Here is a 20,038-nt window from a genome sequence, read left to right on the forward strand (position 1 = left end):
CCACGTGTCCCTCATGGGCTGCAGCACTCTGGAGAAAGGGCCCTGTGCCTCACCTGGGCAGCACAGCAGAGCGGGCATTGTGAGAGCAGGAGACCCGTCTTGCCCCTTACTGCCTGCTACACTGGATGGGTTAGTAATGGAGACTCTCCCCGAGGGACACTGAGGGAAAGCTGGCAGTCTGACTAACCCAGCTACCACCCAGACCCAGAACCAGGGCTGTGAGTTAGCCCACGGCAGCATCCACCTCATCTATGAACTTCTGGAAGGGACAAACAGCAGGATCTCCACGACACAGGACAACAACAGGATATCAAAGAGGGATCCCAGTGAGAGCCCCGTATCCATAGGGTAGCAGAAGCCAGAGGCCTCAAACCAGACCAATAACTCACTGCAACCAACACTTGCAAGTGAAAGTGTTTGGACTAAAAGGTATACTGTGTGACAGCTTCCATACTAAGATTATTCTGTTTCTTTTATTTTTGTGTTTGTTATTCTTTTAAATTTTATATATTTAATTTTATTTATTTGGGGGGTAGGTTGCAAGGGTAGAGGGCGGATAAAAAGGGATAAGGAGATGACCTGGATCAGGATGCATGATGTGCAATCCACAAAGGATCAGTAAAAGTTAAAAAAAAAACACAAAACAAACAAAAATATTACACATGGCATTTTAAAAACATACATTCATAACATAGCTTTATAAATACTTAATATAGAGAAATTGGGCAATAGCTCAGTTGGTACAGCATTGCCATATAAACATGAGGGCCTGGGTTTGACTCCCAGACCACATGTGAAAAAATTAAAATGACAACAAAATAAAACACCAGGTCTGGTGGCATATGCTCATAATCTCAGGGCTGGATCTTGAAGTTTGCTGGCCAGCCAACCTAGACAAATCAGAGGGTCCTAGAACAGCAAGAGTCGCTGTCTCAAAAGACAAGGTGCACAATTCCAAAGGACTGATGGCAGTCGAAATTGTCCTCTGGCCTTTACAGGTATGCATACAGCAGGCACCTGCACAGACATACACACATGCACTGGTAAGTACTTAATAGAATCGGTGGTTCCTTTCAGGGACCAGGAGAGTTTGGTAGAGAAAGCATGCAGTCAGGGTCATATGCAAAACTCAGGGTCTGCAGAGCATAAACTGGGGGAAACCGCTGAATGACATCATGCAAGTGCTAAGCACAGGTTCAATGCTCATATTCCCTCAGCTGTGCCTCTCATTAGGCCATGACAACATAACTCAACCTTAAGACCCAGCAATACTGCTTTTGGGTATATATCCAAAGGATGCTCAATCGTGTCACAAGGACAAGCGCTCAACTATGTTCATAGCAGCATTGTTTGTCATAGCCAGAACCTGGAAACAGCCTAAATGCCCTTCGACTGAAGAATGGATAAGGAAAATGTGGTATATTTACACAATGGAGTACTACACAGCAGAAAACAATAACAACATCTTGAATTTTGCAGGAAAATGGATGGAGCTAGAAAACATCATTTTGAGTGAGGTAATTACCAGAAAGACAATTATCACATGTACTCACTCATAAGTGCTTTTTAAACATAAAGCAAAGAAAACCAGCCCACAAATCACAATCCCAGAGAGCCTAGACAACAATGCAGACTCTAATCTACATGGATAGTAGAAAAAGACAAGATCTCCTGAGTATATTGGGAGCATGGGGACCTTGGGAGAGGGTTGAAGGGGAGGGGAGAGACAGGCAGGGGAGCAGAGAAAAATGTAGAGCTCAATAAAAATCAATTTTAAAAAAGTGGTTTCTAAGCAGCTTTTCATGACTTCTTATGTCATGGCGGCACACTTCCTTGCCCTTGAGATGGGAGGCTGGAGCAGTCGCAGTACAGCGAGACCAGGAGCAGCAAGGAAGGAGGGCTAAAGAGAGCCCCAGGTCATCATGTGGACCCGCAGTGGGCTCGGCGTGGGAACACACCTGCACTGGGGCTATGGGTAGCGGGGGTCAGCAGGGGTTCCTCCGCAAATGGATCTTAGGATTTCCATCTCAGAGGGGGCATTTACTCACTTGACTACAGTGATTTACTTATTGCAAGGCACTTCTCGGAAGGTTAAGTGGACGCTCAGAGGCAACAATTACTTTGAGGTTTGAACGGAGGCAGGTCAGTTCTAAAGCAGCACAGAGTGCTCCACACCCCAGGAAAGCTCAATACATGCTCACTGGGTTAAGACCTGTCTAGTTGTGCTGCATGGTTGCTTACGTGTATCCCAACCAAAGGTACATCAGACTACCAGAGAAAGCCTGCGTCTGAAATGAGCATGTGTAGACTTTTCTGGTCGTTAGTTAGTTGGCAATATGGTGGAACAATTATTTCAGTGCCATTCCCAACATTTTAGGCAGAAAGTATCCAAAGAGGCCTAAGGGGTGAGAAGGGTGTTTGCCATTTTACGTCTGTAGGTCTGTTATTTATGGCGATTCTTGCCCGATCTTCATTTGGACATGAAAAGACAACAGGACGCATAGAAAGGAGATCATGAAAGAACTTCCTAACTAGGGGAAGTCCATTTTTTAATTACCATGTCTCAGTTGTAGACGGTAGATACCAATAGGAGACAAGAAAATCCAGTGGCCAGTCTTCCTTCATACAGACATCCAGTGCTTATGAAGAAGTCTTTTAATTTCAATAAGTGCCTCTAGTTACTGACTTGTAAAAGGGAGCATAAAGGCAGGGACTTTATCCAACCCCCAGTGAAACTGCAGACTGGGAACAAGCGAATTGCTAGTTCTGGACGCTACTAAATCACTCGGATAAAATGAGGACAAAACAACTTTAGGTCAGTCCAGTCCAGGTCCATACCCATCAGCCCGTGGTGGGGTCAGCAAAGGCGTCACCCTAGCCCCTGGGAGGCGGCTGTGAAGACCAGTACAGCTGCCGTGCAGCTGTCTTCCTGGGTGGCAGTGCCCTGCAGCCCAGCAGAGGTGGCTGCTGTGTGCTGATGTGGGGTGGGGAAAGTAGGGCAGTGACTGCACTCACGTTCCAGGGTCTCAGATTTCCTCTCCTGAGAAAGTCCTACTAGACAAGAAGAAAATACGGCAAGAGCTCTGTTACCAGTAACACGGTTACATCTGGTAATCAAACTGGGTGCTAGGCTCCATTTCCGGGGTGCCATAATACTGGATGAAGGGACCATCTTTTGTTTCAATTATTCTATGAAAGCTGATGCATTGTCTGCTTAGAAAGAGAAATGTTCAACTCAATTAATTTATTAGACATTGGTCACATGCCCTCCCTTATTACTGATTCTGAACATCTGTCACAGAGCAGACTTTGTTCAGGACATGATGAACAACTGCATCATTCATTACCGGGTGAAAGGCGTGTGACACCACCCAGCCTCGACACATGCATGACACCCATTTCCCAAGACGTGCATATTGCATGATGCCACACAGAGCACATCAGGGCACAGCCTAGAGGTTTATTTGGTCTGTTTATATACAATCACTAGGGAAGACGGCCGGGACATAAGCAGCTAGTATGTTCTAATCTCCTTTACTGCTAATCAGAACCAAGGGGCGGGCCATTGCTCCTTAACGACAAATGATCTGTTGACGCTTTGTGCGCATAGCCTAAGTCTTCTGATGAGTCTGTTCCCTGTGTGTCTCAGGCCAGCAGTGCACACGTTAGTCAGGCTAGAGAGAGGGGTGACTGAAACCAAAGTCCCTTCCTCATTGTGTGAGAGGGGTGATTGCAACCAAAGTTTCTTCAACATTGTGTGGGACTTCCAGACAAGGAGGCTGCCATCACATGTCAAGGACACTTCCGGCCACAAAGAAAAAGGAATAGAACCTCTCTGCCTGTGAAGGTGCCACCACCCTCAGGTGTTTCAAGTTCTTTGCCAGTGGATGGAGTTAAGAGGCAGATCTTTTCATGGGTTAAATCATGAGATTAGGACTGTGTTAGCTACGTTTCCCTTTGCATTTTCTCTGATCCCAACAAGAAATAACTGAAGGTAGTAGATAGGGTTGATTTTGGCCTACAGTGTAAGAGACCGTGACATCAGGGAGAGCACGGTGATGGGTCTGAGAGCCCCAGCTGGACACACTGCATCCATGGTCGGGAAGCAGAGAGGCTGCAGCTCAAGGTCCCCTAGCTGGGACCAAGTGTTCACATACATTCAAGCCAAAATGAGGCCTTTGTCAAACTGACAGGGGCACGTTTGACTTTTCCATCTTTGTGGGACACAGATTCCAGTCTCCTGTGGAGGAGTGCCATTTAGAAGCAACCACAAATGCAGTTTGGAAGTAACCACAGAGTGAAGTCCCTCCGCCAGATGCCAAACCTTCTGGATTTCCCAACCACCAGAATTGTGAGAAACACAGTTGTGTTGCTTCTAAGTTCCACAGATGTTGGTATTTCGCTCTAATAGCACTGAGATAAACAATGCTCATGTCCCCTCTCCATCCCTGGAGCACCCAACGTCATTTGGCTTCATTGTGTTATTTCTCTATTCACGCACCTATGTCTCATGTGCCCAGTGATTCGTCAACCGCACAGCAGCACACTGGGGACAGGCTGCATTATCAGCTCTGCTGTATTCTTTTTGCCACAATCGTCATGGGTCTTTGCATGCCATGGACATTTCTGCATACTTATTATGGACTGGGAAGCTCCCAGGCACTACTCATTCACTCCTGAATTCTTTTTTGTGACATCTGAGAGTATGTGTATATTTGTTGTAATAGGAGCGGCGGGGCTGCGTCCCCGGCACCTGGCCGCCCGCATGGCTAGCTTATGCCCCGAAATAATTACATGGAAACTGTATTCTTTTAAACACTGCCTAGCCCATTTCTATTAATGTGTGTAGCATCGAGGTGCGCTTACCGGGAAGATTCTAGCCTATGTCCATACTGGGTCGGAGCTTCATTGTGTCTGCCCGGGAGAGGGGAACATGGCATTTGAGCTCACTTCCTCTTCCTCCCAGCATTCTGTTCTGTTTACTCCACCCACCTATGTTCTAACCTATGAGGCCAAGCAGTTTCTTTATTAATTAACCAATGACTTTCCTCCATCATATATTCATGTGTGTGGGTATGTGTGTGCCACAGTTTACATGTGTGTTCAGATGAAAACTTCAGGTGTTGGTTCTTGCCTTCTGCCTAGTTTTGAGAGAGGAACTCCTTGCTCACAGACTGCATACACCAGACTAGGGGACTCTCCGGTATCCATCTCCCATGCAGATGTATGAGTACTAGGTTACAGATGTGCACTGCTGCACACAGCTTTGTGTGTGTTCTGGGGATCCCAACTCGAGTCTTCATGTTTGCATGGCAAGCACTGTACCTGCAGAGGCTTCTCCTCAGCGGTATCCTCAATCTTAGTGAGGTGACAAAGAGATTTGATTTTACATGCAAGGAAGTGAACAGGATACTCATTTATGTTGCCATTTTAAAAGCTATACCCCAACAACCAATCATAGCAGACTGAATGGAAGATGCAGATCACACTCTATTTTTCTATCTAATTTATTAATTTATTTTGGTTTTTCGATACAGGGTTCCACTGTAGCTTTGGAGCCTGTCCTGGAACTAGCTCTTGTAGACCAGACTGGCCTGAAACTCACAGAGATCCACCTGCCTCGGCCTCCCAAGTGCTGGGATTAAAGGCTTATGTCACCACTGCCCAAATGCAGATAACTGGTGCGGGAGAATTGTCTGTATTCTGTCAATCATGTTTTAAATAAACACTTACTGGCCAGGCAGAAAGTATAGGTGGGACAACCAGACAGGAACTAAAGGTGGGGCAATGAGAACAGGAGAATGCTGGAAAGGAGGAAGCCCAATCCTTCCCAGTCCTTCCCAGACCACGGAAGAAGCAAGATGTGACCTGCCCCACTGAGAAAGGTACCGAGCCATGTGGCTAACATAGATAAGAATAATGGGTTAATGTAAGTGATAAGAGTTAATAAGAAGCCTGACCTAATGGGCCAGTCAGTTTATAACTTATGGAGACCTCTGTGTGATTTTCTTTAGGGCTTAATGACTGTGGGTACTGGGCAGGACAGAAACCCCGACAACAAACAGGCCCTCATGTTACAGATAACTCTCTTAAATCAACTATTTTTCTTATAATCCAGATTAAAGGAAGGATTTTCAAAAAATGCAATGTCACTCTTCTAGAAATGCTCTTGACAAAATGATTATTTTATAAAATGTTTATGTGATATTATTTATAAGAATTCAATGGGTTTGTTATCTTTTTTCTGTTTGTATAGCATTGGGGATTACATCCAGGGCCAGCACTGTTGTTATTTTAAAATAAATTGATAGAGCAATAGTTCTAAAGCTCTGTTTGGGTAGTTATCAATACATGTAACTGATATGAAGAGAAAGTCCGTGCTTCTCGGTGGTTTTGAGAGGATAAAGGGCCCACCGTTTGTTAACTGCTGGTGGCTAATTCCCTGACACAGGAGATGAGAAGCGGAGGCTCAGCAAAATAAAGTCACTCACTTGGCCACAGCCAGTTGGTTAGCAGGAAGCCTTCAAGGCTGAGCTCCGGAATCCTGCCACAGTATTAGACAGGAAATGTCTTTGTAAGACGGTCCAACCAAGCTCGCCACACTGAGAATTTCTGCTTGTTATGAGAGATGACCTATGATTGTTACCAGAAACCATTATGATGTCTCAAAGGCTCACACCACATCCTGAAGGGAGCAGTCTTGATTTAGCCAAAGATTTTGAGTTTTAGACGGAGGGACTCTTGGTCCCAAGCCTGGACTCTCATCTCCTCATCATTGAAAGAGAGGGAGAACAAGCATCACCACTGCAGAGCTGGGAGAACTAAATACAGTGGTGCCTGGAACCCCTCCGGGGCCCCCACATTGCTTCATGATTACTTTGCCCCTAGGGTCCACAGTGGTGGAGAGACATCACACCTTAGCCAGAAGGAAAAAGGGAGTTTGTCAACTGCTAACCCCTAGACTCCACTGGAAGCCAATGTCCTGTGTGCAGGGATGAGAGGCCACGGAGATGTTGTTGTCAGCGGGGTGACCACATCTGGACATAGTCACCTCAGCAATGTTCAGCTTCGGCACTCTCCATGTACAGCATCTTTTTCACTTGTTTCCCTCAGTATACACTTCAGTGTTTTTATGAATTTAGTGTGTGTGCGTGTGAATATATGTGTGTGTGTGTGTGTGTGCGTGTGTGTGTGTGTGCATGCATGTGCACTTGTGAGTGCGGCCAGTTTTCATCCTTCCTGATGTTGAGGACAACTTTCCTAAAATGGGTTCCCTCCCCCCACCTAGTGGGTTCTGAGAATCCAACTCAAACATTCAGGGCCATGTGCAAGTTCCCCTACAGCTGACCCATCTTTCTGGCCCTTCATTTGTTCCTTTATAGAAAGAATCAAAGCTAGAACCCAAGGAAACAAGGAGCTCTTCTGAGCGCTCCATAACTGCATAACCCCCTTAATAAAATGACTTTGGGCTTAAGGGTGAGTGTGTAGGGATGACAGACAACCAAATTCACCTCTCCTGCATGATGCAATGAAAAGGGATGCTCATGCGACCCCTTTCCCAGTCTAGGCTAAAGAGTCATAGTCGCCATTGCTCCCCTCTGTCGAGGTTTGGCAGCACAATCAAAACCATCGTCTTCGCTCTTTGCCTCCTGACACCTCTGTAGGAGAAGAAGCCTGGAGTCCTCTTTAGTTAATGAACTATTTTTTTAAATGAATTAATGTTGTAGCAGAAGGAATTGGACCAGAAATTTGGATGCTAGGCATGCGTTCTACCCTGAGACGTTTGTAATTTTTAGTTTGAGACAGTCTTACAAGTTGTCCAGGCTGATTTTGACCTTGCTATGTAGCCGAGGCTGGCCTTAAACTTGTGATCTCCCTGCTTCAGTCGAGATGTAATGCATAAGTCACCATTCCCAGCTTTTTAGTGTCTTTCCCCATTAAGACATTGAAGTACCACATGATGCCTCAACTCTAACAGCCTCTTCTTAGTACAGCAGGCAGACTGGCTTTCCTGGCAGAACAGGAAAATGAGGCCTGAACCTAACTGTACAGGTGCTAGCTGTCCCCAGGGGGCGCTCGGTTCCTGAGCATTCTGTAATACAAGGTCAAGGTGGGAACTGGACAGCACAAGTGAATCTACTGTCCATAGACAGAGGAGTATTGATATCTAACTGAAGAGAACAAATACCTCCCCGCACCCCAGCAAATGGCCCTGAAGCCACCAGCTTTAACTGTCTCTTGCCATCTGACCCAACTCTGCAACAGAACTGCTGCAGAGAAAATTTTGTCTGTGAAATTTTCAGTGAAGAAACTTAGTGATTTCATTGATATGAAAGTGCTTCATCATGTTAACTGAAGAAGCCAATCTACTAATATCCACAGCCCAGCGCTTTATGGATGATGTATGATCCTAAACTGCTGTTAACTTTCATTCAGACTGGAGACCAGCTCCCTGCACTCAGGCAGCAGGCTGTGCGGCCACGGTCCTTACATACGGCCACTCTCTAGGATCCAGGACAGTTAACACACAACTATTTTTGATCTCATATTCATCTTCCTTAATTTCCTACTCTCCTCAAAATCACCCAGCTTCATTAATTTTTTAGCAGATTTCTCAAGTGCACTACAAGAGACATCGTGTAAAAAATGCTGAACAGACAGAAGTACTCTTGAAGGAAAATTTTAACGAAGTCTACAGGAATGACTCCATTTCAGAAGTCAGAGACTTTGAAAGGACCTAAAGCGCTGGAATCTCACTTCTTGAGGCTCATGCTGGAAAGACCATCAACAAACCAAAATTAGTTACCGAGTACCAATGACGTACTGAACATTTTCTTAGGTGCTGGGACTGATATTGAAAAGCATGCTTTCTCTCTGGGTAGTCAGGGTGCAGAGAGTACAAAAGTGACCAAAAGAGTGACAGAAAAGGACAGCTGACGGGATGGAGCTCAGTGTAGAGCACCTGACTCAACCGCCAGAAAGAGGGGGTGCTGTGGGACTTTTGTTTGTTTTTAGACAGGTTTCCTTACGTAACCTAGGCTGGCATTTGAACTTTAGATCCTTCTGCCTCTGCCTCCTGAGGGCCGAGATTACAGGTGTGTGCACCGTGTCCAGGTCTAACTCTAATTCTTATCACTGGAATAAGTTGGTAAAGGGAAAGATACATGGTCTTTATAAGAAGGGTGGTGGAGGAAATGCCTGACTCAGAGAATTGTACCTGCCTCTCATCTGTCCTCATTTACACTGTTGTGACTTGAAAGGGAACTCTCTCCCATAGGCTCACATATCCTATCACTTGGTCCCCAGGTGGCAGCAGTATTTAGAAAGGACTGAAAACCTTTAAGACATGGGACTTTGCTGGAGGAAGTGGGAACAGGCCTTGAGCATTTATAGTCTGGCCCAACTTCCTGTTCACACTCTGCTGGCTGAGTATGGATGCAGTGTAACCAACCTGCCTCCTGGTCCTGAGTTTGGATGCAGAGTAACCAACCAGCCTCCTGGTCCTGAGAATGGATGCAGTGTACCAGCTTTCTGGTTCTGAGTATGGATGCAGTGTATCAGCTTCCTGATCCTGAGTATGGATGCAGTGTAACCATTCAGCCTCCTGGTTCTGAGTATGGATGCAGTGTATCAGCCTCCTGATCCTGAGTATGGATGCAGTGTAACCATCCAGCCTTCTGATCTGTCACATACATAGCTGTCATAATGGCTGGAACTACAAGGTCAAATGAGTCCTTTCAACCTGAAGTTACTTAAGGGAGAAAGTAACTAAGACACACACCTAGAGAACTGCTTCTAGTTTGCCGAAGTTCCGCTAGGTGTCCTCTGCCAGCCTCTGTTTTTGGGTACAGTATCACTGTAGTTTAATTCTGTGGCAAAGATTAATCCCATTTCGAAGTGGCAATGCCTGTTCTCTGCAGACAGTGAGCGACCACATTGTTTTTCTTAGGAGTCTCAAACCCAGCTATCCATGAGAGGCAGGCAAGAGTGCAAAGGACTGGTGGATAGAAGACCCTGGGGGAGCCACCGTGTGCCACCAGAGGAGGCTATCACTGTAGAAGGCCCTGGAGGAGCCACCGTGTGCCACCCGAGGGAGGACATCACTGTAGCAGACACTGGGGGAGACACTGTGTACCACTCGAGGGAGGTCATCATCACTGCTCTCCATCACAACAACCAGAGTGCTCAAGCGGACTGTGACTCTCCAACTGCTGTCTAGCTGAACTTTTCACAGCTAGGAAAAGAGAAGAGACAGGCTCTTCTAGAAGTTAGAAAGAAAGACTAAGAGGAGAGAGAGCTTCAGCAGTGGGAATTTTCCCCTGAGAGGAGGCACTCGTGTTTGTTCATGCGTGTGTGCATATGTGCACACACGTGCATGTGAGACAGTCGTGGACAAAAAGAAGAAAAATGAAGGAAGGGAGGAAGGAAGGTTACATACTGAAGACCAAAGGCATCCCAATTAGAAAGGAGAAAAGGCTGGGGACAAAAGAGGGCACTAATGGGGAGCTAGTGCCTAGGAATCCGGCCAGATTCACCCATCTCCAGGCTCCTCTCTGATGTGGGAGTGTCATATATCAATCTGTTGATTTCATTGGTTAAAAAAATAAAGAAACTGCTTGGCTGGCCCTCATAGGTTAAAACATAGGTAGGAGGAGTAAACAGAACAGAATGCTGGGAGGAAGAGGAAGTGAGCTCAGACTCGACAGCTCTGCTCTGCTCTGGAGCAGAGACGCCATGCTCCCATCTCCAGGGCGGACGCGAGAGCTCTGCTCTCTGAGGCACATGCGATTCAGCTCCGACCCAGGATGGACATAGGCTAGAATCTTCCCGGTAAGCGCACCTTGGGGTGCAACACAGATGATTAGAAATGGGCTAAATTAATATGTGAGAATTAGCCTAGAAGAGGCTAGATAGAAATGGGCCAAGCAGTGTTTAAAAGAATACAATTTGTGTGTTGTTATTCCGGGGCATAAGCTAGCCGGCGGCTGGGGTGCTGGGGATGCAGCCCGCCGCTCCGATTACTACACCTCTCATCGGTACAGCCATTCCTTGGCACTGCAGGGGGTACATACTTCCTGCAGTGACTCTGGATCGCAGGGATTTGAGATGCGGGTTTGCCATGTTATAACTCCAGCTACCCTAGCCATCCCTGAGGGCATCCCACTGATGCCAGCTCCCCAAGGTGTCCCCAAGGATGCCCCAATTATAGTCTGTGCACAGAAACACCTTTCAGATGCAAAGACAGTTTCTCAACCAGTCCTTTTAAAGTTCCAGAGTGTTGGGTGCAAGGGGTCCCATGGGCACTATTTGTTGGGAGGACGGCTGGGCAGAGCCATCACAAGTGCCCTCAGTGTGGACAAGCGTGATGACACAGCAGTCGGAACATGAAAGGGATCAAGGTGCATGAAAACATCACATGAAATGGCGCACAACGGTACAGCCAGCATAGTACTAGGGAGATGTGGGCTGGCTTTAGTCCTGCCACATTGGCTGGAATAACTTTTTTTCCCCGGCGATCCACTCGGCCACTAGAATAGGCTGGAGAGGGTGACACTGACCTATCACTCCCTTGCCCTCCCCAACAGTCTTAGGACAATAACACAAGGCTCAGATGACAGTATCTTTTGAGAGAGGTTACATATGCCTCCAACAGACTTCTAATTTTTAATATTGGCCAATGTTTTAGAGAAATTGACTGAAACACTGAATCTTAATTTCAGGAAAAGAAGAAGAAGAAAAGAAAAACTTTCATTGCAAGCTTAAGTGGGAGTTTTAATATGTGTGGAACTGATGTGGATCTGAGTAGCTGCAGTGATCTGAGGCGATACGGACTGTATTGTTTCAAGGAAGAATTCAATAATTAATCATTTAATACATATCGGAACATTCTGAGTTTATAATAAGAACAGTTCTGTGCTAAAGTATTAACTCATATTTTCACTTCAGTGTTTAATAAAAAATTGGAAAGAATGTTTCCCTTATTAATCCCCCTTTCCTGCCTCTGCTCCAGCTCAGTAGCTGAAGGATAAGGTTAGACTGAGGTTCACTGCGAAGCTACCACAGGCAGGCACCTACCACATTTTGTCGTCTTGTAAAGACAGCAGTGCCCCTGTCTGCAGACACACCCCAGCCTCACACCACACTCCCCTCCTCAGCCTTCCTCCCTGTGAGCAGGCATATGCATTCTGAAAAACTCCTCCAGGCCAATCGTTAGGCTGGTGGGTTAATTTGTTCAATAATTAATCTACCCACAAAATGTTTACAGAGCAGCTACCATGCCTCAATGCCTTGGGCTCAAGGCTAGGTACCAGATTTTAAAAAAAGACAGAGTCTGAAACCAAAATGGACAAGCTAAACCCTCAATATAAGGTGTGTTCCCCTTGACTTTCATGTGTTCAAAGAGATCTTCTTGGGTTCTTTGTTTGACATTTTATTTTCTGATGCTGTATACATTTTAAAATTAATATCTGGCATCAGAAGCAAATGACACAAAAGGAAACAAAAGTGAATTCAGCGTCATAAAATGCAGAACACCTGTGGTTCCCAAAGCACTGAGGGCTGAGCATGTGCTCAGGTGTAGGGCCCTCACCAGTGTGCATGCAGTCCTGAGGGCTGAGCATGTGCTCAGGTGTAGGGCCCTCACCAGTGTGCATGCAGTCCTGAGGGCTGAGCATGTGCTCAGGTGTAGGGCCCTCACCAGTGTGCATGCAGTCCTGAGGGCTGAGCATGTGCTCAGGTGTAGGGCCCTCACCAGTGTGCATGCAGTCCTGAGGGCTGGGCCTGTGCTCAGGTGTAGAGCACTCACCAGTAGGCATGCAGTCCTGAGGGCTGGGCCTGTGCTCAGGTATAGAGCACTCACCAGTAGGCATGCAGTCCTGAGGGCTGGGCCTGTGCTCAGGTGTAGAGCACTCACCAGTAGGCATGCAGTCCTGAGGGTTGGGCCTGTGCTCAGGTGTACAGCGCTCACCAGTGTGCATGCAGTCCTGAGGGCTGAGCCTATGCTCAGGTATAGAGCACTCACCAGTGTGCATGCAGTCCTGAGAGCTGGGCCTGTGCTCAGATGTAGAGCACTCACCAGTAGGCACGCAGTCCTGAGGGCTGGGCCTGTGCTCAGGTTTAGGGCCCTCACCAGTGTGCATGCAGTCCTGAGGGCTGGGCCTGTGCTCAGGTGTGCAGAGCTCACCAGTGTGCATGCAGTCCTGAGGGCTGGGCCTGTGCTCAGGTGTACGGCGCTCACCAGTGTGCATGCAGTCCTGAGGGCTGGGCCTATGCTCAGGTATAGAGCACTCACCAGTGTGCATGCAGTCCTGAGAGCTGGGCCTGTGCTCAGGTGTAGAGCACTCACCAGTGTGCATGCAGTCCTGAGGGCTGGGCCTGTGCTCAGGTGTACAGCGCTCACCAGTGTGCATGCAGTCCTGAGGGCTGGGCCTGTGCTCAGGTGTAGAGCACTCACCAGTGTGCATGCAGTCCTGAGGGCTGGGCCTATGCTCAGGTATAGAGCACTCACCAGTGTGCATGCAGTCCTGAGTGTTGGGCATCTGCTCAGGTGTACAGCACTCACGAGTGGGCATGCAGTCCTGAATCCAGAGCCAGTGCTACATAAACTGGTGATGTGTCTACAACCCTAGCACCAGGAGTTTAGGTTCATCCTAGGCTCACAGTAAGTTGAAGGCCAACCTGGGCTACATGAGCTCTACCTCAAAAACAATAAACAAATGAAAAAAAAACCACTTTCTACTTTCAAAAAGTGGGAAAAATACGAACAGACGGGAGTAAATAATTACAAATCATCATATAAAGGTTTTTCATCCAGAATAGATAAAGGACCATGAGCAAAGAATGACATGACAACCAACGTAAAGTAAAAATGAAAAAAGGCCTTGGCCTGACACCTCTCCAAAGAAAATACATCAATGGCCAGTCAAGATTGCTCAATACCCCCAGCTGCCAGAAAAACGCAAAGCGTAACTAATGAACGATCATAGTCAGCAGGATGAATAGTCAAAAGAAAAAGTATTGGCATGAACATGGAGAAACTGGAAGCCTGCTTTCAGCTGGTAGACTGTAAAAATGTTACAACTTCTGTGTATACCATTTGAGAATTCTTCAACGCAGAATTAGCAAGTGCCCAGAGGGTCTACTCCGAGGTATATATTCTTAGGAATCGAAACAAGAACAGGGGATTGTGGATTTGAATGAGACATGTCCCCCAGAAGCTCACGTGTTTTCCTATTTGATCCCCAGTTGGTGACATTGTTTAGGGAGGTTATGAAACCATTAGAAGGTGGAGCTTTGCTGGAGAAAGTGTGTCTCCAGGGGATAGACTTGAAGTCTTACCCCTCTTCCTATCCCTTTTCTCCTTGTCAATCCACTTCCTTCTCCCACCATGCCCCTCCTAATAGCATGGACTCTGTCCCTCTGGAACCATACGCCGAAATAAACTCTGCCTTTCCTAAGTTACCTTAATCAGGGAGTGTGGTCATCGCCACAGTACAGACATCCTGAGGGGCATTTGTGTACCCATGCCCAAAACTGCATCATCTACTATACTCAAAGGCGGCAAATGGCCCCACACAGAACTCAGTCTAGTTCTGTATGTATTGCATTCAGAGACTTTATTTAATGCATACTGTTGGATCACTAACACAGAACTTGCCACAAGAGCAAAGTAGCTCACGACTGTATGGTGTTTTTCTTTTCTCTTGGCACCATTACAGCCTTGCTGAGCTCAGTGGCGTCAGGACTGCACACCAGCATGGCACTCTCGCCATTTGATGCAGGGACATCACCAAGAAAAGCATAAAACTGCACAGAAAGTAGCAAAAAAACAGAAAGCTTAAAGGAAGCTGGCATACAGTCTCAGAGCTGAACCAAAGAGGCAGAGCACAGCCCTTTTGGTCTCTACTGCAGGGTGCACTCTTTAGTTATTTAGTTTGCCTTCCGCATGTGCTGTGAACGCTGCTAAGCACTGTGTGCTCGTAGTGAGATTAAAACTGGATGTAACCACCAGCAGGCAGACCCACAGGCAGAGACTGCATAAATAATGAGGACCAAGAACATACGAAGAAGGGAATACTGCTAAGCCATGAAAAGGAGTGGAAGTGGAAGACATGGTTCCATGTGGGTAAAAAATACAATATTATGTTCAGTGAAAATAAGCCAGGCATGAAAGTACAAATATTGTATAACTCCATCCCTACACAATGTCTAGAATACAGGCAGGCTCATAAAGTATAGATCCATAGACATTAGAGAGAGTCAGTGAGGAATCATCACCCAAAACCATCCCTACACAATGTCTAGAATACAGGCAGGCTCATAAAGTATAGATCCATAGACATTAGAGAGAGTCAGTGAGGAATCATCACCCAAAACCATCCCTACACAATGTCTAGAATACAGGCAGGCTCATAAAGTATAGATCCATAGACATTAGAGAGGGTCAGTGAGGAATCATCACCCAAAATATTTGGGGTATCAGCATGGGATGACGAAAATAAGCTGGTGCTGGTTATATAATAGCACACATGTCAAAGTATTAACTTAAATGGCAAATTTATGAAATGTTTACAGCTATGAAAACTGGATACACATATGTAGGAGGATTAGACAGATCAGCTCACTCTTCTATTCCATACAAAATCAAATGAAGATCTTCTGGGGGCATCTGGGGTTTTGTATTTCCCACACTTCCGATTAGAAGGACCACCCTTAGTGTGTTTTAACAGGTTTACTATCTAACAATATATTTAACAGTGGGTTATTAAGGAAAACAAGAAAATTTAAAATGCGCATGTCTGTTCTTTGGCTTTGCTTTTGATGAAAATTTATGCTAGGATGATTCTGACCACTTGCCAGAGGGGGGTTGTCTCAAGAACCCGCAATGTCCTTATACTTTCTTTGGAATAGAATCGGTGTGGTGCTGGAATAGAATCGGTGAGGCGAGCTGGGACCCCTCAGCAGATGACTCCAGAGTTGGTTGTGTATCTTGGCACAATGCTTTCTCCTTTACCATCATTTGCCATCTGAGACCCTCATTCTAGAAGCCTCTGCATTCACATCTCTAGAGGGAGACTTCTGTCAGGAGACGGCTGTGGCTACTGTCATAATTTCAGTACTCCCTTTTAAATATTTTCGACCAACAATTACAAAGAGGCATTGCTGGGTAGGAACGTATAAGAAATGTGCCAATGTGAAGTGCAAACAGCAATAAAATTAACTTAAAATGGGAAGGCATTTATCGCCAAAGAAAGAAATCCACTAGAAGTTGTTCAGTCTTTTAAAACGCATCATAAAATGAAAAAATGTTTCGTTGCAGAACAAAGCTTTGGCTTCTTTATGATTGGAAGGAAGGGTAATTATGATTGTCATGAAAACACATAACGCAGCTGTGTACAGTTAACAAAAGACCCATTCTATGATGCGCTCCAAACCTGGCACTTTAAATATTCACATTTCCTAGAAATGAGCTTCTTTTCAACTGGAGCAGATAGCAGAGAGACTGCTTTCTATTAACCATGGCACTGTACCAGGTGAGGCCTCAGAGCCAACTGGATCCGCTTTCTTTTGGGACAATTCCCACATATATGATGTAAGAGTTACATATACTGAGTAATTGATACTTAGACATGTGTGTATGACACCATTGTAAAGAGTGATTTTTCAGTTTTTAAATTCAATGTTTTTTTAAAAAAACTCTTAAATGCTCATTTCAGTAGATTCTTTCACACTTGTACATCTGGCTTTGAGATTATTTTAAATAACAGCATAACAAACAATTCTGCAGCTTGTTTTACGAGGGCGAATTAATAGGTACTTACTCATTAAAGACTAGGTCTGGCGCGAAATAGAGAAACTGGCTGTTCGTATGTTTGTACGATCTCCAGCTCAAGGCAAATGACGAGAGACACATCCAAGAATACTGGATGAGGGTAATTTGGTCCTCAAGAGGCAAGTTTTTAAATCCTAGAGAACAGAACAATTAATCACAGTAAGACACTTAGCATGTGAGTACATTCCAGGAAGAATCCCGCCTAACTACCTTTCCCTAACACACTCAAATCAATTCCGCAGACATCTATGGGGACAGGCGCTTGGCTCCGCACAAGACTTCATTTGAAATTCACAGGAAATGCTTGGTGTTGGGGTGGGGACAGAGGTGGAGCACAGCTGGGGCGGATTACAGGGGCGTGTCCAGTGGGGCTCCGCCCTGATAGCAACACACTGGGAGAATGTGTCTTCACCTGTGAGCCTTGCTTCATTCCCATGCAACCAAAGGGGACTTTAACTGTCACCATTTACATATGTGCAAGAGCAGAAAAATTTTAGGCATTTTGTCTTTGCCTAAGAATCCTTACTCCTGGCTCCCTGTTGCTTGGGCTATGTGCTGTTGGCAGGGCTCCACGCAGGGCTGGCATCCTTGACCTAGCCTCCGAGCCCTGCCTCATGCTTTTCTCACTCCTGTTCCCAGCTGTGTGGTGCTATCCTTTGGACTGACCCCCCCCCCCCTGCTTTTTGCTTCATGCTACAGGTTAACCACAGGTTTGGTCTAGGCAAGATGAGAGCATCTCTCCATGCTGCCTCTATCCTGCCTGGCCAAAAATGAACACGAGGTAGAGAGTTCAAGGATGCTTTCTGGGTGCTGAAAGAAGGGAGAAGTTTTGTGTGTCTGGTGTACATCATGCACATGCATGTGATGCATAGACGTGCAGGTGTGGCCATGTGTGTGCAATACGGAGAGTCCAGAGGTCCACGTAGGGTTGGCTTGCCTATCATTGTCTACCTTATCTTTAGAGGGAAGGTTTGCCCTGAATCTGGAGTTAGGCTGACTGGCCTGAAAGCACAGAGGTCCTCTGTGTCTCTCTAGTGCTGGGATTACAGGCCTGCAAGACAGGGATGGGGATATGTGTGTGTACACACACACACATGCGCACACACAAATAAAAATGACAGTTCTAAGGATCTTCAAGGACCATCTCTTGAATCCCGAGCAGGATTGATTTTTTTTTCCAATCAGGAAGAGTTGGTCAGGATGCTTTACAAGGCTTTAAGTTTCTTGGGCCTGCACTTAGATGAACTGGGGTACTGTGTTGCCCAAGGCTGGCTCAGTGCGACCTCAGTATCAGAATATATTTTTTACCTCGTTAATACTTGGGGACAAAATAATCCCTTTTGCGAACGCCAGCGGTCTGCCTGTTTTAGAAACAATAGAACCACAAACCTGTATTCTTGGAAAGAAAGAAATGAAGCAGTATCCAGAATTCTCCCACCACTCTGGGGTCTATGATAGACATGTCAGGATGCTGCATAAAGCAAACACCAAGGCACCACTAGTATCAAGCCGAGCCCTGCGCCGTCCTACCTGGTAGTACCTTGGCCCACTTCACGACCTGGATCATCTGTTTGCCTGCCAGGCGGTTGAGCGTGGAGAGCAGGCTCTCCGCCGTATCTGGCTTGGAGCTGTCATAGCCAGCATACACGATCTCGGGCTCGATGTTCTCCAGGACCATCGCCGAGGACGGCGTGAGTGCCCGCGTGATGGAGGTGAGCTGCGGGACCAGTGAGGAGTTCACGGATGGCTCCTTCGTAGGAGCGATGTATGTGGTCCCCTCTTCTGGGCTCTGTGGAGGAGGTGGTGGGGGCTGCTGTTGCTGCTCCTCGTGAAGGCCTTTTAACTTGCCCAGTTTCTTTGACTTTCGAGCTGTGAAATACAAAATCAGAAGGGATAAGGGCAAAGATTCCTAACGAACACGGAAGTGTGGTGCAAACGTCCCCCAGCCATAGAGCTGCTCCATGCATACTCTCTCCTAAGGGAGTCTTGTGCCACAAGCAGTACTTTCCCAAGGCAAACGGCAAAGCTTCCAGGCTACTGTGAGCACGGGTCTAGCAGCGGCTCCTTGCCCGTGACTCATGGCATGACCTTCCTTCTAGCCCACCGAGACCAGCACATACCTGCAGACTGCACGAACCTAATCCTATTCTCTCAACAGGGAGGAGGAACCACAGAACAGGACCCAAAACTGTACTGCAGGAAACAAGCAGGGTCCATGAAAATAAATAACAAATATAAACGAAACGCTTGATGCCAGGCACACTCTAAATGGCAGGCACAAAATTCCCAATTTAACAATTACTTTGGGTAGTGACTACCATTCAGAATAGCATTCAAGAGTTTGTCCAATCACAGGAAATGGCATTTGGAGGAAAAGCATTTGCTTCAAATGCCAACAGCCTGGGATCGGTACAGGAGAAGGCAAAGGTAATTGGGATGGCGCATGAGAGAATGGGTAGAAAGAACTTTCCCGACTCAGAAGAGCCAGCTTCTGAGGCTGAGCTTAGAGCTGTGATAGTTACAGATTTGCAATTATAATAATGTTTTCAATTGATTTAAAAATTCTCCACGAACCAGACACAGCTTTGATTTCATTCTAACGCGAATCCCAGCCTCACTGAACACAGAACTAGCTATACCACACTAATGGTCTTGATGTAAAACATAATCATTTCTATTTACAAGCATAGCTATTAATATTTATCATGTTCACCACGGAAAAAAACCTACAGCTCAGCTTTCAGTTCTCACCCAAGAACAGGCCCCTCACATCTGCTACACAGCCATTAACCATTGGCACTAGGATGAACGGAAAACTACGACATAATTTCTGCCCATAAAAAGTTTAACAAGCTAGTTTAAATTTTTCAATCATTTGTTAACGGACTCGACTGGAGACGGAGGGAGGATTCTGGCAGCGCCATCTGAAGGAGGACTGGTATCTCTTAGCCACATGGAAGTTGCTGACTGTGGTACATGGAATCAGGCTGCATCAAGGGGGTTTGTAAATGAAGACACACCAGAATGTATCGACAAAGCAACTGGCCAACTAGATTCGAGGAAAACCAAACAGCTAAATAATCACAAATGCCCTGGAGGAGCCCAGGAGTCCTCTGGAGCAGGCACTGGCCATTCTGGCAGTCAGATCCATGAGGCTTCCGTGCCATAGAAACTTCTCTGAGTCTCAAGGTGTTTGCCTGGATAACG

The 20,038-nt window shown here is 46.3% G+C and overlaps 1 protein-coding gene across 4 annotated transcripts in view; it reads right to left on the reverse strand.

Annotated features, from left to right (window-relative positions):
* Positions 1 to 20,038, reverse strand: part of Nr3c2 (nuclear receptor subfamily 3 group C member 2) — a 316,877-nt gene that overhangs the window by 55,692 nt on the left and 241,147 nt on the right. For all 4 annotated transcript variants that reach the window (XM_041663287.1, XM_041663285.1, XM_041663286.1 and 1 more), the window contains 2 exons: positions 18,362 to 18,700; positions 16,821 to 16,965 (listed from right to left, as the gene is read on the reverse strand). In XM_041663287.1, coding sequence (XP_041519221.1) covers positions 16,821 to 16,965; positions 18,362 to 18,700 — 484 coding nt within the window. The remainder of the gene's footprint in view (positions 1 to 16,820; positions 16,966 to 18,361; positions 18,701 to 20,038) is intronic.

This window comes from Microtus oregoni, unplaced genomic scaffold, assembly GCF_018167655.1.
Source record: "Microtus oregoni isolate MIOR12 unplaced genomic scaffold, Mior012 000014F_ref0000157, whole genome shotgun sequence".
Lineage (NCBI taxonomy): Eukaryota > Metazoa > Chordata > Mammalia > Rodentia > Cricetidae > Microtus > Microtus oregoni.